Source organism: Gekko japonicus, unplaced genomic scaffold (genome assembly GCF_001447785.1).
Source record: "Gekko japonicus isolate JY-2015 unplaced genomic scaffold, Gekko_japonicus_V1.1 scaffold777, whole genome shotgun sequence".
Classification (NCBI taxonomy): domain Eukaryota; kingdom Metazoa; phylum Chordata; class Lepidosauria; order Squamata; family Gekkonidae; genus Gekko; species Gekko japonicus.
Genome location: NW_015160858.1, coordinates 338,553 through 364,778, shown reverse-complemented (window position 1 = coordinate 364,778; position 26,226 = coordinate 338,553). Strand labels below are relative to the sequence as shown.

Below are 26,226 nucleotides of genomic sequence, written 5' to 3'. Positions count from 1 at the left end.
TGCAATTCCACCCCCACCGATCCCACCCCTATTTGTGCCGCTTCCCACACGTCAGCATCTCTCCACGAAAAATTCAGAGACGTAAAAAATATCTTCGCTCATAACTTAAAAAAAATAAAATTCAATTTACCTATTAGCCAAGTAAAATTGAGAGTCAGAAAAAGACAGTGAAATACAACACCATAGAAGCTAAAAACCAAGTCAGTGAATATAAAACAATTAATTTTTTTTTTTTAAGGGTCTGCTTTGGAGAGAAAATCTGATTTACTTCAGATTCGACACATGGAAGAGATAGGGATTATCTGTAGTAACTGAAACTTACTAATCAGTATTGTAGTGTGAAGATGGAAGATCTCACCTTGATTGGAAAGTGGTTTTCCGTCTTAATTGACATTCCGGTGAATTAGTGATCTGCCTTCCCCCTTCCTACCCCCTCGCCACCTTTTGGGTTATAAAAAGCACTAACTTCCGTCAGAACAGGGAGTAGCTGGGGAGCAAAGCACATTCAGAGTGTAGATTCTCCTCTTCATGTGTATGTCAGGATTCTTCTCTATCCACCTATCCATCTAATCCTTAGATGAAAAATGGATTATCTATTGCAGGAGGGCTGAACTCGGTACCCATCACAAAATACCATCTACTTGATTTAGATAGATGCTCGCTGGCAGGAAAGTGTACCAACCCAATCATCCCTTGCTCATCTTGCCAATTACCTGATGAACAGTTACAAGACACTTCCCATAAACAGGTTTTATGGATGAGTTGGGACAGACACACACACACACACACACAAATTATAACAGTGAATTAGCTGCCTGAACTTTTATCAAACTCAGATTCATTTGGAAGAGCAGTTCAGCTGAACTATGGCTGATGCACTGACTGGTATTTCCACTGGGATCCCTTGACATTTTTTCCTCACCGTGGAAAATTTAGCAGGACTAAATGGATTGGCTTTCTTAATGTACAGACTAAAGCCTTCTTCAGGGGCAACAGCCCAAGTTTCACCCCTCACCTCGCCCCCACAGCTCTTGTGCTAAGAAATTAGCAGAACAAATTTTACATCAATTCAACAGAGTTACCTTATTCCTATGCTAAGAAACTCTTTGAAAACATTCCACACACCGCTGAACCATACATGACTCTCCCCCCCATACATGACTCTCCCCCCCCCGCAAGCAAAAACGAGTGGGGAGGGGGGGCTACAAGGAACTGTAGGGGGATAAACAACCGGTAAGTTTGCCCCGGACCCGACCCATATCTCTGTGTCTACAGGCTCTTAAAGACTTTGGGCTGCCCAATCTCACCCTGTTCCTCCTTATTATTTTCTCTGTAAATGACATTCAACAGCTCTCAGCACTGGGGAGGAGTTCAGAAAATGAACATGTCCCTTCTTCATTAGGTCATTTTGGGCTCTCCCTCGCTCTCTCTTTCGGGTTTAATGTACAAACTGGTCATCTCCTGAGGAGTCACCTGAGTAGGCAGAAAACCTGACCTTGCCTGAGGAGAGAGGCCCCTTCCTCTGCTTTTGTGGCGAAGGTTGCTATGAGAAGGAGCGGTTCAAGCACAGCTGCTCCATGGGGTTTGCAAGACACACAACACCTTTGATGCTCTGAATGGCACAGCGCTTACGTAGGGGGTGTAGCGTTCAACCTTGGCCTTTTCAGCCTAACGGCTGAGAAAAAGGCAACTGCCCGACGACAAGGACAGGGTTGGAAACGCAACAAGAAGCGGAAAGCAGCGGCCATCCGCGCACGCTCGATCTCTTACTTATCTTGCTCAGCTCACAAGATGAACACGGTGGAGATCCAAGCAAAGGAAGGGCCGTCAAGAGCGTCCGCTGCAACTTCCCATTTAAGGAATCGCTCTGGGAAGAACAGCCACTGCTTCCGGGTGAGCTGCCAGCCAGATCCAACACGGGGGCCACTGCGGGGCACAGTTAGATTCCACCGTGGAGACCGATAAAGATTTTCAGGGAATAAGCTTCTGAGATTCAGAGCTCCCTTCTTCACAGCTTCGTGTGGGCGAGGTAGGCCACACTGGTCAGCTGGAGAACTTCCACGGAACGTTTGTCTCAGTGTCGAGTCCGATCATCTTAAAGGACGGCCAGTGTTCGTGCAGACTCCCCACGGTTAGTTCCCGGGCTCAGAGCAAGCCCTTTGTCTCCAAAGATCATTACAATTCGCAGAAGGTTTTCCAGGGTTTTTTTTTTTAAGCTGACCCTGCTTTGATCCAACTGTAACCTGGATAGGCCTGGCCAACTCGACCTCATCAGATCTCAGAAACTAAGCAAGGGTCAGCTGTCGTTACTACTTCAATGGGAGACTGCCAAGGAAGTCCAGGGTCTTTATGTTTGTCTCTCGCCTTGACCTGGATGGCTCAGGCTAGCCCAATCTCATCCGATCTCAGAAGCTAAGCAGGGGCAGCCCTGGTTAGTCCTTGGATGGGAGGCCACCGAGGAAGTCAACCTGGTGGCTATGCAAAGGCAAGCAATGGCAAACTACCTCTGCTCGTCTCCTGCCCTGACCCGGATGGCCCAGCCTAGCACAGTCTCATTAGACCTCAGAAGCTAAGCAATGTTGACCGAGGTTAGTCCTTGGATGGGAGACCACCAAGGAAGTCCAGGGTCGCTATGCAGGGGCAGGCAATGGGAAACCACCTCTGGTCATCTCTTGCCTCGAAAACCAGATGAGGGGTCACCATAAGTTGGCTGCTACCTGATGGCACTTCACACACACACTTTAATCCTAAACAACAAAAGGACTTGCAGAGTCTTACAGATAGAACACTGACTGTGGCTCAAGCTTTTGCGAGGGGGAGCCACGTTCTCAGACACAATGGACTGACAGGGTTACCAATGCTCCCTCTAAGCTATGGAGTCTTGTGAGCAGAAATGCTACTTTGTGAGCTCCTGGCATTAAAGTTGTGAGCGAGCGATTTGGCTGCTGCATCAATCAGTTTGCTCTGGAGCCACCCTTCCTGAGCGGAGACAAAAATGTGTGAGCCGGAGGCTACAAAGCTGTGAGCTAGCTCACACTAACTCAGCTTAGAGGGAACACTCCCTGCAGAGATTCAGGCCTGACATTGCAAAGAGTTGCAAGTCCATTGCTTAGACCACTGGCCATCCTCTGGTGGGTTGCAACCCACAAAACGAGACACAATATTTTCAAAGAAAGCTTGGAGCAACTCATCTTTTCAAGAAGACGGTGGTGCAGGGAGAGAGAAGGAGAAGGGACAGACCGGTGTGTGAAAGTAAAGCTCACAAACGGATCCTACATCGTGGGATCTTTGACCTGTCTAGGCCGAGCCTGTGGTAGCTAAGGCTAACGTTTTCATTGCTTTCCGCCCCACACACACACAACCGAACCAGTGGCAGAAACAGGTAAGGTATGCCCAGACAGTAGCTGCCTTATATTCTAGCCGAGTTTCAAGTTCTGATTTGCTTTTGGAGCCACCTTCAACCCATCACTGGAAATGCAAGAGAGAGAGAGAGCAAAAGAGAGACGTTAAATAGAACAGCATTTCACAAGAAATTCCAGCCAAGGCACATCACGCTCGACCCAAAGGAAAAACAAAACGGAGGCTTTTCCCTTCAGAGCGCTACTCCATAATATTCTCAGGCCAAGTTTCCCCTGCACTCTTCTTTTCACAGTCCTCTGAGATTCTAATATACACTGGATGTTTGACAACTTTATTGGGAGGACAAAACAGCAAAAGGTCGCCTCACCATGCCTAAGGGCAAGTTGGCCCACAGCTGCGCTCAACCGCTTAAAAAATGTGCACACACAAACACACTCGGAACCGCTGCCGTAAAGCAAAAGATGCAACCTCCTGTTTTGCAATAAAGGTTTTAGGTACTGCAATTATTATTCACACAGAGCCTCAATGTACATGGAGCTTTATGGAACAGAGAACGCTACCCATTCATTAAATGCTAAAAGTGTGTGCCGGTACCAAACAATTCGATGCTAAAAAACTCTAGAAGCAGTATGTGACTTATACCACTTGGTGAGCGCTCGACTCATGAAAACAAACATACAGTCATAAAATTGCATGGGAATAGCAAGAATATTCTGGTCTACCCAAGAAGCCTTGCTCTTTCCTTTCAGAGGGAAGCAGGGGTGACATCCGCAAAAATACACAAAGCAGGGCTTTCTCAGTAGCAGCACCTGTCTGATACCTCTGGTGGGGACACAGCCATTGTGAGCTCCTAGGAATTTGAAGGCACAGCGTAGAAGGGAGTAAGAATGTGCAATGCTGGCCTTTGCGATAGGCAGGCAGTATAAAGTCTTGGAATTGGCTGCAATGACTGCTCAAGATGAACGTTCTGCTTTCCTGCTCTGTGGGCTTCGGTTTCCAGCACAAGCCCTGGGCCCTGGGGATTAGATTCGTGGAGGGAAGGCCCATCAGTGACAACTGGCCCAGGGTTCCCATTCCCTAGTTGGGGGCTGGGGATTCCCTGGTTTTGCAGGTTCCTGCCTACTGCTGGCCAGCTGCTGGCTGGAGGAAATCCCCCCCCAACAGCGACGTCGACGGAAATAAACGCAACATGCCTCCACCACCCCAAAGTGATATATGCACGTCGGTGACATCAGGGGGTGACACTCTGGTTTTTGGGCAAACTCTATGGTTTGAGGCTGATTTTACCACAGAGTTTTGCCCAAAAACCAGAGCCTTGCCTTCCGGGTGATATAGGCATGTCATGCGACAATGCTTCTGGCTCCCAGAATGTCCCCATCCCACCCCCTGCTGGCGTTTCCGACAGGCCTGGCAACTCTTAACTGACCATAGTGACTGAAGGAAACCACTACATCGGGAGACAGATAGCCTCTGGATAGGAGAGCTAGGAGGTAGAGGAGAAGGAGGAGGAGGAGGAGGAGGAGGAGGAGGAGATACCCCTCCCTTCACTCGGAGTCTCAGAGTGGCTTACAAACACCTTTTCCTTCCCCTCCCCACAACAGACACCCTGTGAGGTAGGTGGGGCTGAGAGAACTCTTTCCAGAACTGTCCTTGAGAGAACAGTTCTGACAGAACTATAGCTTGGAACCGGTGGACTGCTGGTCAGATCCAGGACGGTGCTTCTTATGTTCTTAGGTTTGGATCTGAGCATGGAAAGGGTCCCCAACCTTTCTGAGCCTGCAGGCAGCTCTAGAATTCTGACACAGCATGGTGGGCATAGCCACAAAATGGCTGCTCCAAGAGGCGGAGGCAGCCACAAAATGGCTGCCACGGCGCGCTTTCAGTCACACAGTGAAGGTGATTGTGCTGTGGTGGCAGCTGCTGCCAAAGCAACGTTTTGAAAAATCTGCACAACCCATCAAATCTCCAGTGGCCAATCAGAAGCCTTGCTGGGCAAAAGCCCCACCTGGCCCAATCCACTTTCTAAAAACACTTGACAGGCACCAGCAGATGTCGATGGGTACCCACGGTCACCATGCTGGGGACCCACAGAGGATGGCCACCAACCACTGCAACCTGGTGGTGACAGCACTATAGCTATGGAATGCCCTTCTGAGGAAGGCCTGTCAAGTCCCCTCAACCAGACAGACACTTATCCATTCTCTCACGAGTTTTATTCTTTTTGTTCCGCTAACGCTGTCTAATGCTCTTCTCTAGCTTCCCAGAGCACCTTCCCCCCCCCCTCTAGCTTTGAATAATTTGGTTTGTTCTTTTGTGTGAGTGTGTGTCCCCCCCCCCCATCTAAGCACTCACACACCACTTTGGGAGCTGTGTAGAAAACCAATGTACGGATTTCTCAGAAAAAGAAAGCATGCAAGTCGATGGTGCTCCACTTACTTACGGGAGCTCCTTCGTGTACATGGAATTATACACCAGCCAACTGCCATTCCATTCATCTTGAACACAAGAGCTTGTCAGAACGTGCCCCATTTTGCCCACCTATGTCCTCTGCCTCCACTGAAGGGAGTGGGAACCCTGAACATGCTGGAGAATCATGCCTTCAGTTCTACAAACCAGGACAGTGATTAATTCCTAGAAACGGAGATGCCAAGATTCAGACCTGCCCGGAAAGATCACCCTCTGACCTGAAGGCCCTTTCTCCTGGTCCCTGGCGAGAGGGTGGCACGTAATATCCGCTCAAGGTCATTTTCCTTTACTTGTCTTTCATGCATTCTGAGAGGAATCTCTAGCTTTGAAAACTAGTAAGGTGGTAAGAACATAAGAGAAGCCATGTTGGATCAGGCCAGTGGCCCATCCAGTCTGACGCTCTGTGTCACACAGTGGCCAGAACCCAGGTGTCCACCAGCAGGGCCGTACTGGGGCTACTCAGCGCTTTGACTTCCTGTGGGGGAAACCCCCCCCCCACATATTCAATCACTAGTTTTGGGAAAGGAGGCAGAAAATAAATGCAATAAAGAAACAGAACACCTTTTAGGGATTAGGACAGGGTGTCAAACATGCAGCCCGGGGGCCAGATCAGGCCCCCAGAGGGCTTCTATCAGGCCCGCAGTGGAACTGGCTGTCTTCTGCTTCTTCCAGTTCTGCTGCTGCTGCTGCGTCATTGTAGGTTTGCAGCTTACAGATACACACCCGAACAGCATACTCAAGACTGCAACAGCATTTTGATGCAGTAATTCAGAGCAAGAGGTGTCAGTTATCAGACACTGTTAAATAAACAAAATATGGCAAGAGTGCTAATGTTTTAAGCATGTTTCTATTTTAAGTTAAAAAAAAACCACTTTGTGTTTGTATCCTTTATAAATTTTATATCTCCGCTACCTGGCATTACATTTTATGACACACATGGCCTGGCCCAACAAGGTCTCATTTATGTAAGATCCGGCCCTCATAACAAATGAGTTCGACGCCCCTGGATTAGGGCATGGCTACCATAGCTCCCGAAGGGAAGGCAGCATGGTATAGCCCATTTGTGGAAGCTTGGCAGCGTCCACACTTGGAAGGGGGGGCCACAGAGGAAGACTCGGCAGAGGAAGGGAACAGCCAACCACCTCTGCTTCTCACTTGCCTTGAAAGCCCCTTGCTGGGGTTGCCATGAATCAGCTGTGACTTGACTGCAGCTCCCCCACCTCAAAGTCCTCCACTAACATTTGGGAGAAACGAAAACCATTTGAAAACAAAGCTCTGTGGCCGTCCTTCCCCACTATCAACTGGCCTGCATACAGAGATTGCCTGTAAGTTCCCTGCTCGGCTTTCCCCCCTACCTTTAGAGATGTGGAGGGTCTATGTAGAACAGGGCATTCCCCTACATGACTGCACCATGACTACAGAGCCCTCCCTCCCTCTTCTTCCTCCACCTTCCCAGCCTTCAAGTGCCGGGTTAAGAGTTCCCTTTTCCGATGGGTATTTGGCCTTCATTCACTGAAGCGCTCTCATTTGGCAGAGTTCTTTTTCCCCCCCCCCCCAAATCTTTAGCTAGGCCTTGAAAATTCGCTTTATTGTTGATCTGGATACAACCAGGTGTTTTCCTTTATATTATCGTTTTGTTAAACTGCATTTTATGTTTTCTTTGTTTGTGGGCCAGAAGAATAAAAAAAGCAAGATATACTTTTAAAAAGAAAATACTTTTTTTTTTGGGGGGGGGACAGCTATAAAGCCTGGCTTTTCTGTTTTTCTAAGACAAAGGAGCCCGCTCGGCTCACGCTGTATCGAGAACATTAAGCCCAGCAGGATAACTGAGAATGTTTGGGTTAGATAAATAAGTTGATTATGAAATACAGTGAGATATAAATAGATATCCGTATGTGTTTATTGGTGTCAAGTCTACCGTTTTAAAAAAATGTGTGCCTCAAAAAAAAAAAAAACACCCTGCTTTTGGAGCTTGAATAAAAGTTAACTTTTATCGGTCAAAAGAGAGGCATCGTCACAACAGCCTTTCAGATTCCTGGCAGCAGAACAGTGGTGGTGTTTAAAAGGGCCCCGAGCTGCACTAATTAAGGACGGCACAACACACACACACACACACACACACACACACACACACGCAACACAAATGTCCCCAACCCCATGCTTGCTAGTGCAGGAGAAGGGTTACCAATCCCTCCTCCATTCGTTTTTATTGCTCAGGCCCACCCCCAAGTTGGGGGATGGCTGCAACAGAGAAGACCTTCTCCTACCCCCCCCCCCTCTTCTTCTCCCCAGCAAATGCCCCTCTGTTAAACATTCACACATGGAGGAGGTTAAAGTTGTAATGATGCAGTGAAGTGCGCAAGTGGTAAAACCGGTCAAAGTTTCACAGAACCACAGTCAGGACCCGAAAGGTAAATAAATAAATAAATAAATAACAACAACAACATCAATAATAATAATAACTCGTGAAAATCAGTCAAAGTTTCGCAGGACCACAGCCAAGACCTGAAAGGTTAAACAAAGATCAAAAACTATGAAAATCAGTCAAAGTTTCACAAGACCACAGCCAGGACCCAAGAGGTCAAAAAAAACCCCAAAATTGTGAAAATCAGTCACAGTTTCACAGGACTGCCAACAGGACCCAAAAAGTTAAAAAATATATATCCTCCAAATTTTAAAAAAGCACCAACTCTGCAAACAGAAAGCTAGTGCCACAGGGAGAAAGAAAGCCCAGAGAACCTATCTGCATGGAGTTTTAAAACACAGGATCATTCCAAAAGACAATCCTCTGTCTGCAGACTATGCTTTCACACATGGTAAATAACGCAGTTTCATTCCACTTCAGCGACAATTTGCGAGTGGATCTTGCCATTTCACACAGTGAAATCCAGTTGCAAAGTGCATTGAAAGTGGGTTGAATGTGCGTTGTTTTGTGTGTGCGCAAGCGATTAGCGCAACCCGTTCTTTCCCCTTCACCATCCTGCACATGTAAACCCAGGCATGACAGTTACAAATTTGGGAGATGCAAATTTACCAATCATCATCTCATGGACAACTGTCCTGTTCCATAGAGACAGACAGAGAAAGACTGACTGTAGAGATCCCCCCCCCCCGCGCGCGCGCACGCACAATACAGCTCCAGATTTGTTGGGGTGTCTTCGTTTTGCAATGTGCGTGACTTGACTGTTCCAGCACAGGAGAAGTGAAGCGTCCCAAATGGACACTACAGATCTGATGCCACCAAGCAAAGATCCATATCTCCCGCCATCACCCGGCTTTTCAATGCAATCTGGTCTCACCGTTTCGGCTGCCAGTCACTGAGAAATCAGATCATGGGCATGCAGCTGTGAAACCCTTCAAGGCAACTTGGAGCCGAGTGAGTCAGCCAAGCTAGGAAGAAAGGGGAAGGGGGGAGGAGAATCAGCATCGAAACCCTCAATGCAACGTGCACGTTCCCTTCCTGGCATTTGACTGGCCGGGGCTCCTTCACACACGCAAACCAGACAAGCATCAATCATTCTGGAACATTTTCACCCTGTCCGTCTTCCAGGGAGCTCGGGGTGACATACACAGTTCTCGCCTTCCCCTATTCAGTCCTCGCAACACCCTATGGGGTAGGGTTAGGCTGAGTGAGGACTGGAACCTTCTGGGTTTTGGCCGCAATGTGACACAGAGTGTTGGACTGGATGGGCCACTGGCCTGATCCAACATGGCTTCTCTTATGCTGTTATGTCTGGGGCAGTGATGCTCTGTCTTCTTGGTGCTTGGGGAGGGGGCAACAGTGGGAGGGCTTCTGGAGTTCTGGCCCCACTGGTTGACCTTCTGATGGCCCCTGGGTTTTGGCCACTGTGACACAGAGTGTTGGACTGGATGGCCTATTGGCCTGATCCAACATGGCTTCTCTTATGCTCCTATGATTCTGCATCTCCAGATAGCAGCCTGGCCCTAACACCATGACAGCTCTCAGTGTGGCTGCGAAGAACAGGGATGTATGGAACTCAATGTGGTGCTGAGCCAGAACAGAAAGATTTGCAAACTGCATGAGAAAGTGCATCGCTTTTTTGGGTCAGTTACCATCCCCTTTTCCAAGTTATCTGACATTGCCAATCCAGCACACGCAGGGTCATTTGGTCATTTCCTACTCTGGATCAAAGCAGTGGCAGCCCAAAATTTGGACCCAACTCAATGCAGAGGCGGCCACAGCTAGCTTAGATGGTTTCTAAAAGGATTAGGCACATTTGTGGAAGGAGGCTTCGCGACATCATCTTTGATAACAAAGTGGAACCTCCAGAAACAGAGGCAGCCTACCTTTGAACCTCAGATGTGGGAGACAAGCTGCTTTTCTACTCCACTTGCAAGTTTCTCAGGGGCTGGATACTGTCAGACACCAAATATCAATTTGGGACTGATCCAGCAAGGGACAGCAACCGTAGGCTGGGATGTCACAATTCATAGTTTTACATGGCTCCAATGTAAACCTGCAAGGAGTCTGCAAACACAAAATACACTCCTTCCTTCCTTCCTTCCTTCCTTCCTTCCTTCCTTCCTTCCTTCCTTCCTTCCTTCCTTCCTTCCGCAAAAAATCTTTTCCAGTCCCTTTGTGCTGGGACCAAATTTCTTGCTACCTACATAGATGAACCCTTGAGACTTCTCAGAATGGAACTCCTTGTGAGTAAAGGCTTCCTGGTTTCTCTTCAGACCCTACCTAGGAAAAGGCAGAATGTCTGAACCCTTGAGCTATTTGATGGGGCCGGAGGCAAAGCACAGAAAAGTAACAACAGGAACAACTCATACTAACAATGGGAAAGCCCCCAAAAGCAGATTTTTTAGAAAAGGTTAGACTATCGCCTATACCTCTGTGTTGACTGAATAAAGTTCCACTGACTAGCCCTACGGTTGCCAGCCTCCAGGTGGGGTCTGAAAGTCTCCTGAAATCACAACAGATCTCCACGCTACAGAGATCAGATCCCCAGAAGAAAATGGCCGCTCTAGAGATGGTTGCCATGGCATTGTATCCCCGGGAGGCCCTTCCCTTCCCAAAACCCTGTCTTCCCCACCCCCTAAACTTCAGGAATTTCCCAAGCCATAGCGGGCAATTCTACCCAGCATACATATTTGGACTGAGAATCTGTCAGGAGGGTCGTTCTCCGGATCTAACAGAGATCTTCAGCACTATTTGTGAGAACGCCTTTCTTCCGCTCCCTCCTGAAATCGTGAGGTTCATTCAATCTTCGCAGGGTTCTACCTGCCCCCCTCTGCTGTGTTCACCGACAGAGCTTTTGTCCTGTGTGAAACCCCCCCCCCCCCCAGCTTCCCCCTGTACACACTGCACTTCTGCTCCCACCTGTAGTTACTACCCCCCCTTGGTCTCTCTTGTGGTTTGGCGGCTCATTAAGCGGTAATTAGCTTTGAAACAGGAGGAGGCACTTGAGCCGAACAGCTGCATCAACAAGACAGGAGGGAATGAGAGGGGAAGAACCCCAGGGGGGAAAATGTTTTAGCACCAAGCAAAAAAAAAAAAAAAAAAAAGGCGCTCACAAGCATTTCAAGGAGGGGGGGGCTCCCACAATATTCCAGTTCAGGATACCATAAGATGGGGGGGGACCCCCTTAGCCAATTTCCCCCGGGCGTTCTCATTCATCTATTCATCTATAACATAATATTTTTGCATTGCGACTCTGTCCAACAACAGACCCACTCATGTGTGGGGTGGGGTGGGGAATCTTCTTGAGCAAAGCCTGTTATAAACTAGTCACTCCAAGGCCATAGGCTGAGAGCAGCTTGCTAGAATAGCACCAGGTGGTTCACACAGGCTTTTTTAAGGAGACCACGACATCTGATCTGCCTACTGCCTTCAAGAGCAGGGGAACCTACATTGGCCAAGTGACTATGTGGGGAAAAGGCAGGTTAACCAAAAGCAAGGCCCTTCCTGCTTAGTTTGGAGGGGGGCTTGCTATACCCATTTGGTACACTGACAGGTTTTCTGTGGCGTCCACCCATCCGACCCACCAAAAACCAGAAGGCTCGCCACCAGTTGTTATCAATGTTCCCTGTAAGCTGAGTTAGTGCGAGCTAGCTCACAGTTTTTTAGCCTCCGGCTCACACGTTTTTGTCTCAGCTCAGGAAGGATGGCTTCAGAGAAAACTAGTGTGTATGCAGTAGCCAAATCGCTCGCTCACAACTTTAATGCCAGGAGCTCTTTAAAGTAGATTTTTTCTCACAAAACTCCACAGCTTAGAGGGAGCATTGGTTGGAGCGCCATTCCTTGGCCCCCTCAAGATTTCTGTCTTGGGGTTTTCCACAGTCCTCAGTGCAAACAGGGCTTCGGGCACACTGTTGTCACAACCGCCCTAAAAGGCAGTCCTGCACAGTCTTCCCCCATATTACAAACACGACGGGCTGGAGCCAAAGTAGGTTTTCCTGCAGCCACATCTGAGTGCATTCATGGATGAGCTGTGGCTCACACTGGAGACCTCACATCCCAGAGTTTACGTTTGTCATTCATCTCCTGCACGGATATACTGTCATTCTACCGAAGCATTCGCAACTCGGGATTGTTTTAAAATGCAAAATAAAAGGTTTTTTTAGCACCCCAATAAAATAGCAGAATTCTCTCGGGCTATTAATAGCGGACTTCTCTCGGCCTGTTAGCGGCAGCCGCTATGCCATGCGCACTCTTTCACGGGTGTAAAGGAAAGCGCACACTCTGTAGTGGAAGGATCGTTCACATGGTTGTACAGCAAACCAATCCCCCAACAAGCTTCTACAACCCACCTATGTGTTACAAAACCAAACCAGACGATTTTCACAAGGGATTTGCATACAAGAGTGTATAGAAGAGAGGGGTCCCCCTAACATCCGTGCCATAAAAAAAAGAATTATGATGTTCCCTTACATCTGGGGGAAAGATGTTTTTAAGTAGGCTTCTTGCAAACCAACTGCACCCTTGCCAGCATTTCGCAGCAGAACATAGACACATCTGTGTTCTCACACCGGGCAACTCTGCCTGAGCCCTCCCCACTCACAAAACGGCGACAGTCTTGGCTCTGTTCAGTGGATTCACTTACACGCACACATACCAACCAGCCTCACCCTCCGGCAGCCTTGCCATAAAGCCCCTGAAACAAAGACAGTATCGCAAACCGGCTTCAGGAATGCCCTAAAGAACATTGAACCACACGACAGATCCGGTGGTGCGTACTGCCAGAATAGCTGGAACGTAAAACCCATTTGGCCTCGTTTTCAGTACTGGTACAAAATTGGGGAGCGGGGAGGTGATGGCAGACGGTGCATCCCATGCCGGAGCACGGGCACAACGGCAACATGGGACTTTGTGATTTATAAGGTATAGATAACAAGATGCGAAAACACTTGGGACTGTACACGCCAGCTTTTGTGGACCAAGCAGAAGGTCGATCCACAACTGATGTGGTCCTAGAGCGGTAGCACATTAGGTGCTTTATAAAATAAAACCCTACAGAAAATACTCTGAACGACTCTTACCTTGAAAACCCTGTTGGGGAGGGGGGGTCGCCATAGGTCAGCTGTGACTCGATGGCAGTTTCTACCACCACCAAACACACAAGTTCGGTTTTGTTGAGTCACTCTCTCCTGTGTCACAGACTTTGAGCCAAAGGTTCTTAATGGCTTCTGCTAGCTTGGGAGACATTTCAATGACCCACAAAATGGCTTCTCTTTTAGTAGACAAAGACTCGTCATGAGGCAAGCAGGGTCCTTTGCCTGCGCGGGAGGGGCCCAAGGGCATGCCATGTGAAACTCATAAAGTAAGTCATTCTGCAGATCACAAAAGGAACACATTTCCATACGGGCCAGCTCAGAGAAGTGGAACGCAAAACATTACCAAATTTATTTCGCCCAAGCGGGTTCTTTTAAATTCACTTCCAAATTTCATTTTGGAAGGAATTTACTCTTCGTGTTGCCGCGTGCAGATGAGGGGGCCCACTCTCGCGAGCAACAAACTGCCCTCCCCAAACAGCCCTCCTTGGAGAAACACATGCCTTCCACCACACGGAGTCCACCTCGGTTTGGGCTGTCAGAAGACACGCCCACATGGCCCGTAGCAATCCTCACAACCTCAGCGGTGCTTCCGTGCTTGTGGAAATCACTGTGGCCCGGAGAAACCCTGAATACGTAGCTCACACCCAGTTATCTCCACCTAGTCACGCTTACACCACCCACCAGCTTCACGGCAAGAATTTGCAACCGCCAGTTTAGGCCCGTTCCACATTGTGCTTCTGGGAAGTGGAGTTTCCCCACAGCTTTGCTGTGCTTTGGTAGACCACCTGGATTTTTCACCCTGTCCTGTCCACACAGCGGCCATTTTCCCTGGCCCTGTGGCAGCCATTTCCTCCCCCTGCCATTGGGGGGCTTTTCTGAGCATTCTTTTTAAAAAACCACCTATTGGCTTAGCAATATAATGGTACCTTGGTGTGGCAATTACCTTTTTTAAAAACTGGGGGGAAGTCCCCTTCTGTAGTGCAGGGTGGTGGCGGCAGGCAAAGTACAAGAAACCTCTCTGGAAGTTTCATAGCTGCTGCATTGCATTGGCAGCCAGAGCAACTTGGGGGGGGGGGGTACGAAGGAAAGTGCCGCTGTGCATAACAGCTTTCAGTCAATCCCCCCAAATACGCTTGGAATCACCACGGCCATAGCAAGGTGGCTTTCCACAGCCAGCAAGAACAGAAGGAGCAGGGATCGGAAACAACTGTCTGCTTCCCCACACGACGACAAGGGCCCTGCTTCTTATACCAGGCTTGCAAAGTACCACCTTTGTGCCTAGCAACTCTTTAATAATTTGAAGCACAGCGCCAGAGAGGCAACATTTCTTTTCCTGAGCCAGCTGGGCTTTTAAAATAGCGGAGACGTGCTTTGGAGTGGCTGGGTTTTGTCAGACTTGAGGAGTTTCAGGCACAGGTTTTAGAAGTCATAGCGATTTTATTTTGTGCCAGGAGCCCGTAACAAGAATGTGCAGGTCTGTCGCTTAAACACTAGTTTCCCCAGTAATAAACAGCATTGCCTCCCAGTCACAATCTCAGTTCACGTTCCTTCGGCCCACTGCTACCAACCTGAAAGATGCTCTTCTCCATCTGTGAGTGTAAATCCCAAAATATTATTGGTCCTTTGCATCTCTTCAGATCTCCTGCGATTGCCAAACCAAAGTTGGTGCCGAGGCAAGCAGCTCTGGAAGGGGGCTTCCCCTACCGTCGCACCCAAAGAAGAGAGGAAGAAAAGTTGCCCACCTATTCAAGTTTATTGCATTTTTTTTTAGAAAAGAGGAACTGAGACTATATGCACTTAAAACTGGATATGCATCTAGCTCTGGAGGAGCAGGGGGGGAGAGTCCTTTATAAAAAAAAAAAAATGAGGAACAGCCGCCATGCAGAAGGTTTTTTTTAAAAAAACGAAAGGCTAAAAGCTAGAGCCAAAATTTAGTCCTACCTAGCAACAACAACAAAAATTTAATTTCTAGTAGACCAGGCTGGTTGAAGTGAAGGGTGAAGCTATCCTTGTGCATCTGTCCCTACACATGGCAAATCTATTGTTAGGGGCTTTGCGCGCGCTCAGGATGGAGGCAGCTAAAAATTAAAACCAATGCCACAAATCTTTTCCGAGTCCCGGAGATAAAGGGGCAAAGAGAAAATGCACACATTATTGATAACTCTGTAACTGTGCTGTGTACGTCCCAAGCAGATCTAGATACAGATGACTATTACACTGCCAGATGTGCAAACCGCACAAAAAGACGCAAACTCCCTTTGTGCTGTAAACACAGCCAGACCAGGTTTAAAAAAAAAAATCGGCAAGCAGAGGTAAACAGATGTGTTATCTTTAGGGCCACAGAGAGCCCCAAAGTTAAGAATAACATACAGCTGTGGAGAATGTACCAAACATGCCAAGGTTAGAAGGCCATTCAGTTACTATGATTCCTATACACACACACACATATATACATCTATCTATCTATCTATCTATCTATCTATCTATCTATCTATCTATGGGGTGTTCTCTATTTCCCTTCTTCTCTTTCTCACAATCTTCCATTGTGTCTTCACAACCTACACATTTATATCCCATTCTTCCAAAGACCCCCCCAATGATTTCTCCCTTCTCTTCAGCATTTGAATCCCTTCCCTTACCCTTGTCTTCTGCCCACACTGCTGTTAAAATGTAGATTGTGAGCCCTTTAGGGCAGAGACCGATCTCTTCTGCTTCCATTATGTGTCCAGTTTTGTGTACATCAACGCAAATAATTTGTTTGTGTGTACGCACATGCAATAGGCATATGTGCATGACACATATGTTTCTGTGTGGGTATATAAGTATGCTAGCTAGAAACATACCATACAATTCCATATATTTCTACATATAGATAGATTATAATGCATCCAAAAATCATGATACAAGATGTATACTGTGGTTGTGTTCATCTCCCCTCCCAGCAGAAATGTACATAGGAGGTATGCACACCCGCAGATAAATGATTTATGTAGAAATGACTTCAAAACCAGTGGATATCGCCAAGCAGCCATGGCTGCATGTTCCTCAAGAATATGCATTTAAAAAAAAAAAGACAGACAAGTAGATGATCGCTCACATATAGATGAGCTAAGAGGTAGGCACAAGGTTACAAAACTTGGTTACAGAAACATGCAAGTAAATTATTCAAAAGGGGTAGTTTTGCAAGCAAATCCCACTCCATTGCCTTCCTCTTAAATAGACCCCAAAAGCCATGTTGGCAAAATTTGGCAGAGGGTGACAATGGAAAGGGTTTGCCTTTACTCCACAAGAGCCGCACTGCCCCATCCCTTCATTTTGAATTCTGCACAGAGACAGCATCTGGATTCCAAATGCATAACTCGTGGGGAATGCAATTGTGCTCCCCAGAGAGCGCATAAAAAACCTTGCAAGAGAAACGAGGGGCCTCGTTTGCATCCACCACTTATTAAGCCCCATGAGCTGCCCATCTTGGAGTACCACTAAGAGGACAGAATGGTTGCGTGCAGGTGAAGGATATAGGCCAAACGCATTCGCCATGTAAAATAAAAATAAAACACATTGCTAGGCACAAAAGAAAAAAATCATGAAAGAAGGGCAGGATGGTTTTCTGTATGCCCAGCTGCAGCTTGAAATGTGGTGTGGCCTTTCCCATAGCAGGAACGTCCCAATATGAATCATGTCCGGTTGCCGTTGACAGATATCTGAGCACAGAATGTCAGGTGGCGGAATGGAGAACAAACAGAACGCAGGTATCTTTTTTAAAGGACAGATCCAGTTATCTACAGGACTGAGCAGGGAAGGGACCCCCCCCCCCTGGGTTTCCTAATGCAGTTGACTTCACATGTGTATGTGTACACCCTTACAAACCCATGGGTCCTGACCCAAAAGTGGGTTGTGAAGCCTATGAAAAGTGGTTCCCAGGCTTCTGAAGTTTTACTGATTTGTGCGTGATCCTTTCTTTTTCTTTCGCAGTGGGTCACCTTACCAAGTCCGTTTTGACTTAGAGGCCACCATACCAAAAAGGTCAAGGAACCACTGATCTAGCTGTCTCTTAATTTTTTTTTTTTAAAAAAAGAGACATACATCTAAAGTGAAGATTATGCTGAGAACACCCATTTTTATGTAGTTGGAAGACCCAATATCTCAAAAGATGCCCCCCCCCAACAAAACAACCTCATCTTTTGAGGAACCCCGGAAATTAAATTGGTCTCTGGGGTGCTACTGGAGTCGAATGTCGCTGTTCTCCTGCAGACCTGTTCTACTTCAGGTTGAGTTTCCCTCTGGAGTCAATATCTCAGGTTAAGATGGCTAATTTTAGCCTTTTCCCCAGTGGCTGTCGAATATGAATGTGGGACGACCCATCGCCTTGCAAATCCCCAACTGCATTGACTAAGTAACCCAACTCAACTGGATCCAACTGCTGGGCTAAGGACGATGGCCAAAAACTATTGACCAAACAATTCTTTTCCATCTTGCGATGATCTCTTTTTCTGTAGAACAAATCTGGAGCCCAGTGGCATCTTTAAGACCTACAAAGTTTTATTCAAGGTATGAGCTTTCGTGTGCGTGCACACTTTTTCAAATTGTAAAGGGTTCATGCACACAAAAGCTCATACCTTGAATAAACCTCTGTTGGTCTTAAAGGTGCCACTGGACTCTAAATTTGTTCTACTGCTTCAGACCAACATGGCTGACCAACTGGATCTATCTCTTTTTCTGCATTCATCCTGCCAAGCTCCAAGAAGAGTTTTACCACCCTTTCACACTGCACCCGATCAGAAATTTAGCAAAATGCAGGAATGCTCAAAATTCATCTCGTTACTTGATGGGGCCATAGAACCGCCAAGAGATTACCCCATGGTCAATATACACTTCCTTCATTCCAAAAGTTGTCCTTTTACACTGTTATGCTTGGAGAGGTTTCTCCACCCGAGAGCATGACGACATCACTCAGAGTCTTGCCTGTATCCTACAATTTTGCTTGGATTCCTCAAAGATCATAAGGACCGGACTTCTTAACCAATTTATAATGCCAGAGACATCACACTCCCAATGGTGTTCAAGAGAAGGTTCTTGAAGGATGCTCTCTTACCCAACACCACAATCGTACAGCATGTTAAATTGCACCCAGAGCCATCTGTTCTGCTTTCCATGCACGGACAGGAACGGAAAAGGGAGAAATTGATCACGTTTATGCACCTCTTACAAGTGCACCCAAAGCCTCAACCGCATCTAGATAAAGTTGGGTTAGAAACCATAAGAAACCTGCAGCTAGATCAAGATTTACAAAATAAATGGCCATTGCCACTCCATTTAAGGATCTGGTCAGGCATTTCTAAAATGATATCGCTGGGCATGTTGTGATTTATCCCAAACCGAGACCGAAAGGAATGACTCACTAATCCTCTGGTCCAGAATTTGGTGCCTAATAACGGATATCCAAGCACAACGCAAGCATTTAAAGCCAACACCTGCTCTCTTTCTTCTTAGTATCTGATAGAACTGCTTGCATGGAGACCCACATTTTCTCTCAACATGACCCAGAAACACACTACTCCGATCGCCCCCTCAAAAGATGCCTACAGGAGAGAGAGAGAACATAGCTAAAGTTTTCTGTGGGATCCTCTGGATTTGTCTCAGTTTCAGGAGACATGTTTTTTCACAGCAAGAAACAAAGCCCTCCACAGCCAATCCCCCCTCCCCAAAAAATAAAGTTTTACAAACAGATAAATCAGTAGACAAGAAACATTTGTGCGGCTAAATAGGCCAGGGGAGGGGCAAAGCAAAATCAAATAATGGGAAGTCCTGTGCAGCAAATGGGAGAGAGAAAATAGCTAGCCATTTACCTATCTCTCTCTCTTCTCTTTCACAGAGATATCGAACCATGGTGGCCTTCTCAGGAATAGCATTTGGTTACAAGAAAACTGTCATTCTGGAATTACGGTAAAACTGCCCATTATGCTGTTGCAGGTAACCGGGAGGACAGAAACAAATCTTTGTCTCGTACTTTAGGATGATCTATCCAATCACACCAGCAAGGAGAACTGGAATTTGCTTGAGTTTCTCACACAATCATACAGCCTCCTCAAAATGAGGCCATTCCCCCCCCCCCCCTGCTCTGGCTCATCATCTCTCTCACACACGACACACCTCCACAAAAGCAGACATTCCACTGAAACCAAATTTTACATGGCATCGGACGTCACTGCAGATACTCCAATTTACTCAAAGGCAGGCCTGAAGCCGGCTGATGGGTAACATTGACCCAGCAGTGGTCTCATGACCGGCGTGAGGTACTCAATTCAATTTGGCCCCAACATGACTGAACATTTACGAGAAACTCTAGGAAGCTCTCTGCTACACTCAGGCAATCAAAATGTTAAAATGGATAGGAAAGGGGTGGAAGTGCAAAGGGTCACCTGTGCAACTGCGCAGAACACTACGGATCGGTACACATTTTGATACCATTTAAATTGTATGAAATGTGTAAATAAAATAATCGCAATAAAACCTGGGAGAGTCTAACAAACCCTTCCTCTCTCATGAGTCAACGTGTGTTATTCCAGTGAATCAATATTTTCCTCACAATTTTCTATCGTCTGGTAATTTGGTGTTTAGGTGGGCACACGATATTGTATTTCAGTGTACGCTTGAGTCAACATGGGAAGGATTCCTTCCCATGTGTTATGGGCGAAAAATAACATGGCGTCCGTTTTTGCTGTTCTGCCTAGGAGATGTCCAGCATCTTAGTGAAGCGCAGCTTGGTTTTGCTAACTTTGGAGTCAAACATCAGTCTTCCCTTCATTTAAGTGCACAAGAGAGCGAACACCCTTGGCCGTGCCTAACCTATCCCTCCCGCCGATATTTCAATCAACAGCCTACACAGAGACGTATTTAATAAACATCTCTTAACATTCTCCAAACCCATGGCTACCACATAAAACACTATGACGGGTCGAAGATATCAAGGATGCCTGCGGGTGATCAAAAATTACATTCTGAAGGGGCAAAGCTTCCTGTGTCTCAATTTACAATTGATTTTTAATTTAGACACAATTATCAAGGAGGGCATTCCTTTTGCCAACGCAAGGCACATGTGCCACAAGATTGAAACACTGGCTTCCGGAGGGAAGAAATAAAATGAAAAGGGGGGAGGAGGAGGAAAATGATACACATATATAAGGTTTCAAATTTTTTCTCTTTTGAATTTTTCCATTTTTCCCCCTGCTGAGGGGGATACAAGACGCTATCCAACTACAGCTATGAAATACACACAGCACCCATTTTCGTACTGAATACCAGCAGCTCACATGCAGTGAATTTATACCAATACAGAACTAACGCTGTCCATTTGGGTCAGCAATCTATGTTGGTTTTATTAGGGAACTGGATCTTTCCTCCCTGCCTTTGCAAAGTTTTCAAATATTTAAGGTCACCAAATGTGTGAAAACAAAAATGTGGAATGTGGAATTCACATGTGGGAAATAACTTCAAATGTGAAAAATAACTTCTATTTCTCTGGGCTGCTCATCAATATCTACTTGAGGCAAATATTTTCCAAGTTGTTTGGTGGATCATACCCTATGAAAGTAGCAGTTCACCCATTTTGGGTTCATACTATGAATCCTTACACGCTCAATGTAAGATCAAAAGGACCTAGTTTCTCTCACTATATGTGGGAATATATATGCTTTTAGGATAAGGTTTTGCTGTTGTTTAAGTAAAAAAACCAAACTGGTTTGTTCCTCTAAACAGCAGCATTCAGTGCACAATTTTCAAGCATTGGGGGAGAAAGCAAAACAAATCCCCAACAGTAGAGTCAGATGGCAACGTAGGTACCTCCTGAAAGGTTCCCAGAGCAAACACCAGAAATCTGAAACCGGGTAAGTTAATTTGTGTTTCTAGACATACACACACTCAAACAGTTCACACACCCCAACACAAGATGTTGCTCATTCCCAAAGACATGGAAAAATTTGCCAGTTCTCACTAGATAACAGGGAGAGAAATGGTGGAAATCCATTGGTTTACTTCCATCCTCCAGCCATGTTTCCACGTTTTAAAAGTTGCTCTACCATCTTGGTCACATTGGTTTTGTAGAAATCTCTGTTCCCGAGCCAGGTGTCCAATTTTTTTAAAAAAATTGAAATATGTGTGGGGGCCTTTAAAAAAGAAGCCAGACAGGGAAACACACACAATTTATTTCACTAAATGGATGAGATGTACAACAGCAACCAATAACCTTCGAACCTGCAAGAATTAGGACAGACACACACACAGAACACGGTTGCCCTGAAACCACTCAACTTCACGGCAAGAAATGTGAAGCCAGATGAACCGACCCAAAACATTGATTGTGTTTTCGAGGATGGCTATGGGGTCTCCCCCGTTTTGGATCAATCTCATATTAACAACATTAATGCTCAGTCTTTTATGTGGAGTTTAAAAAACAGCAGTTGAAGAAATTGGAAAGAAACCACAATCCTCATTTGAACAACACCACGATGAAAGGGAGGGGGGTGACGGAAATGAATGATAACAAAAGCAAAATCTTTGGCCATCAGAAATCAAACCTATGTGAAAGATTTCAGCTGTGGACCCTCAGAGACCTGAAAGGTTGGCTCACCCCCTTTTTATAAGGCCACCAAAATGGCTGTGTCATTTTTTTTTTTTAATAAAAGAGGGTGTTTTTAGGATGGGAGCCCAAAGACCATGCGGGTTGTAAAAAGGGGATGACTGCACAAAACGAAACGCATAACACCCCCTATGCCCACTGGGGTACTTACAGCTCCAGAGTCGTTTCATAACAAGCAACGGATTACAACAACAGTAATTCGGGACCCCCAGATATAGAAAGGCCTCCGTTGCCTCACGAGTTTCCCCCTTTTCCTCCATACAGTGGCCCTCATTGAAATACAGTCATGAATTTCCCTCAAATCTAAAACATTTCATCTTGAGAATGAAGCCCCTCATTCATAATGACAGGAAACGGTCTGGAAAGAGAATCATTTCTCTATTAAAGGTTCCCCTCAGAGCTCTCTCACAGCAAGAGTGGGGAATGGAGGGAAAAATTATCTTCCATCAAGATGTGTGTGGAGGGGGGGGGGAGGACCCTTTTTTTTTAATACAAAACCAGCTGCAGACAAAGACTTTCCTTGCATGTGTAGTATGGGTCTTTGCACAATTGGAACGCAAAGGTTCCTTTTTTATTATTCACATACAGATTTTTCTCCCCTGTCAGCAGGTAGCAAAGACAATCAAACAATACCCGGAGTAACTCCATCTTGCAAATCATCGAGAGAGGGTGTAAAAGCCACTTCTCAAAGGAGAGGCGCCTTAGAAATTTCGGAACCGCAAATAATTCAATAGAACTCGATGAAGAAATATTCTTCGCTGACTGCCGAAACTTTTATTTACACAAATATGGACACTGCCACTCTGGTTAACTGTCCTATTCCCACACCTTGGGAGGAGTCTTGACTCATGTCTACCTACCCCAGAACAAAACAGAAGAGGTGTTTTTTTTTCAAGAACGTATACTTCAAAAAAAAAAAGAAGATTGTCACAATTCTGAAGCTGTACATGGTTGTATTTTTAATGCCAAGAAGGGGAGGGGGAGAAAAACACCGCAAAAAAATTAGGAGAAAAAAATTAATTTTTCTATCCCACTCTGTCCTCTAGTTCAGGACAAAGGGGAAACTGAGAGAGCCAAGACGAACATTTCTACTTAAAAAAATGTTCTCCATACCATTTAAGGAAAAGGTGGATTGGGGGCTCTGGTCCCATTATGTTGTGAGCGAACAGGGTTTGCACCTTCCTTCAGCTGTCCTTCACAAAGCTGTTCTGAGTTCCTCCACAGACAGAACCCATTTCTGGAGTCACACCATCGCTCCAGAAAGAGGGAACATAATACATGAGGTAAAAAAAAAAAAGATGGTGCTCATAGCCCGATTCATTTGCCACAGTTCTCTTCCTCACACATCCCAATGAAGGAACACCACAGGTGCAAAGAAAGAGGGTACAAGGCTGACCTGAAGTTCAGGGCCAAAAGGGCCCGTCTTTTACCTCTCCTCAGCACAACCAACTGCTAACATCGCAGGAGAAAATGGGCTTCAAAAAAATGAATATTTGCCACAGATTGAAAGCAGACCCTTTGTACATCATTATCCCAGTTGCTAACCTTTCCCCACTTAGACATAAGAACCAGCCAGCTTGCACCAACCCACTCCCCCCCACACACCAAAAAAAACCCCCAGAGTTCACCATTTCTGGTTTCCACATGGCTGAGAGGAGGACGTTTTCCAAAACTTTTCCCCACCCTTCTGAAGACCCTGAAGAAATTGGACCTCTTAGAAGAGATGCGGTTCCCTGTCCATGGGGCCGAGCAAGTCAGAATCACAAGGACAAGAAAATCAACACAACATATTTCCATCCAGGGCAGGGTGTGTGTGTGTGTGTGTGTGTGGGAGAGACAGAGAGAGAGAGGCTGGTGTTTTAATTTGACAAGATGCAAGCTCCTAAGTGAGGCGTAATTGATTTTACAGTCTGCCGTGCTTCTGAAAATTGTTATCTGTGTGTTCTCCTTGGCTGCACCTACTTACAACTCCTCAGAATTGGCTTCTGGATGAATGAATTTTTTTTGTGTGTGGTTCAGATGCCAAACATAAAACAGCTGTTAAGAAAAATATCAATGTCTCCCCCCCCCCCCCCGCTTGTTTCACAGCCATTGCATTGGGGGGGGGGCGAAGCAGCGAGGAGAGGATTCCCCAACGAAACTTACCCAACTTCTCCTCGAACTGGCAAATGAAATTTGAAAACACCGGGTGGAAGTGCCTTTTTGGAGGGGGTGCGAGGAAGGAATAAACGATGCATCGCAACTTGACATTGAACAGAGAAGCGGGCCTAGGAAAATATCAACATGCCACACCTCATCAGCCGCCGCCGCCCCCCCCAACACACACAAACACACCAAAATTATGAATAACCGAGTTCCCAAAGAAACCAGAAACGGTTTGCAAAACCCCTGGAACTTAGCAAGAGATTCATCAGAGTTGTAGAATTTGCGAGGGGGGGGGGCACTCCCAGCCATGGGTCACAAGGAGCCAAAGGGCACAGTACCCACACTTCTTTTGGCATACAGGAACAGCGCGGGAGGCAAGGGGAAGAAAGAGAGACCTCACAAACAGAGATGAGCATCTTTCCCAGAGCGAAAGTCCCCCTCCCCACTAAGGAAAGCCAGGTTGTTAGGAAGGATAGTCTTTTTCTCTTCGTCCTGCACGCTCGAACTCCCTTTTTTCAAACCACCAGGACACAGAGAAAGAACTACCCAACCTGGCCGCTGGAAGCCTGGAAAGTTCAAGGAGGCCTCTCCAAGCTTCCAAGCAAGCCTACCCAAAAGGCAGAAAGGTCCCAACCCTCATCTTCAGCTCCCTTGGAGAGTGCATGCCCTCCATCACTCCCCACCCACCACTACCAAAATACAGACACACTTTCAGGTGGAGGGGTGGGGACACAGCCCCCTCGGCCCCAGCCCCTGAGCTGGAGCGCGCACTGCACAGAGGGTGTGTGTGTGTCGGCCTGGCCCTTCCCCATCTTACCTGGGGTTGGTCTTGTTCCAGTACACCGCGTAGCGATCCGAGATGACTTTGCTGCCGTCGTCCGTCCACACGCAGACTCCGATCAGGGCGACAAGCAGCGCGGCTATCTCCAAAAGCGGCATCATCCCGGATTTACGCCTGGCGGCTTCCGCGCTGGCTTCGCTGGCGTCCCTCTCTCTCGCTCTCTCTCGGCCCCTCGACTTTTTCAGCCAAGCTCTTCCGCTTTCAAGAAGGCGAGCAGTTCATTTTTTTTGGAAAGGGGGGCCGACTGAACAGCTGGCAGTTCCCTCTGCCCTTTTCCTTCCCTCTTTCTCTCTCTCCCACATACACACCAGCACCCTTAATTCACTCCACCGTGGAGACTCCCCGTCGCTTGCAGACCCGGGAGAAGTTCTTCGGACCTTTTTTTGCAAATCGTGGAACGGGCAGTCCCGGTTGCAAAAAGCGGTGCTGCAAATCGGACGGCTTCGGGATTTAGTTTTGCAAGCGGACGTCACACAGAGGAAAGCTCTTTCCTTTCTTTTCTTTTCTTTTTTTTTTGCTTCTTTGTCTAAAGAAATCTAGCAAGGGATGGATGCCGGTTGAGTTTCTTTCTTTCTTTCTTTCTTTCTTTCTTTCTTTCTTTCTTTTTCTTTCAGGAGAGAACAATCTGCCAACTTTCTCCTCCCTCGGTTTGAGGTGCTGGCATATCTTCCCCTTCCCCTCTCCAAACTCTTCACAGACGCCGGGCAGGGGACGGGAGATCCATTTCCAAGGGGCGAACCCTTCAGCCCAGATGGTACTTGGGATCAAAGATACTGAGGGAAGAGCGAAAGGCAGAGGCAGCTGGAGGGGCTGCACAGGAACCTCCCGGCATCTCGAAGCCACCAGCCCATAAGTCTCGCAAAAAGAAGGGAAAGTAGGATCAGCGAGCAAAGTGCGGGAAGTTTTTGCTTTGCTGGGATCCTGTCATTATTTCCGGTGGGGGGGGGGCACCCACACTTCGAAGAGAACCCCCGGTTCCCCAAAAACTCTCTTTTTTTCTTCCAATGCAACCAGTCGCCTGGAAACAGGGTTTTCAACAGAGGGCCAGTTTCCCCCCCAAAAAATCTTTTTTCTCTCTCCTCTCCCAAAAAACGCATACATACGCAACTCGATCCAAGTTTTTAAAAGGTGTCTTGCGGTCCTCTACTGGCGTTGCTCTGCCTTTCCCCCCCCTCCCCTCGCTACATGTTTGAGAGCTCCTGGCGTCTGTTCCTGAAAACCAAGAGAGGGAGAACAAAATTGCAGAGCGAGTTAAAAGGGG

The 26,226-nt window shown here is 46.9% G+C and overlaps 1 protein-coding gene across 1 annotated transcript in view; it reads right to left on the bottom strand.

Annotated features, from left to right (window-relative positions):
- EFNA2 (ephrin-A2) overlaps window positions 1–25,571 on the bottom strand; it is a 227,537-nt gene extending 201,966 nt beyond the window's left edge. The window contains exon 1 of the mRNA XM_015421740.1: window positions 24,942–25,571. Within this exon, the coding sequence (XP_015277226.1) occupies window positions 24,942–25,066 (125 nt within the window). The 5' untranslated portion in view covers window positions 25,067–25,571. The remainder of the gene's footprint in view (window positions 1–24,941) is intronic.
- Between the last annotated feature and the right edge of the window lie 655 nt (window positions 25,572–26,226).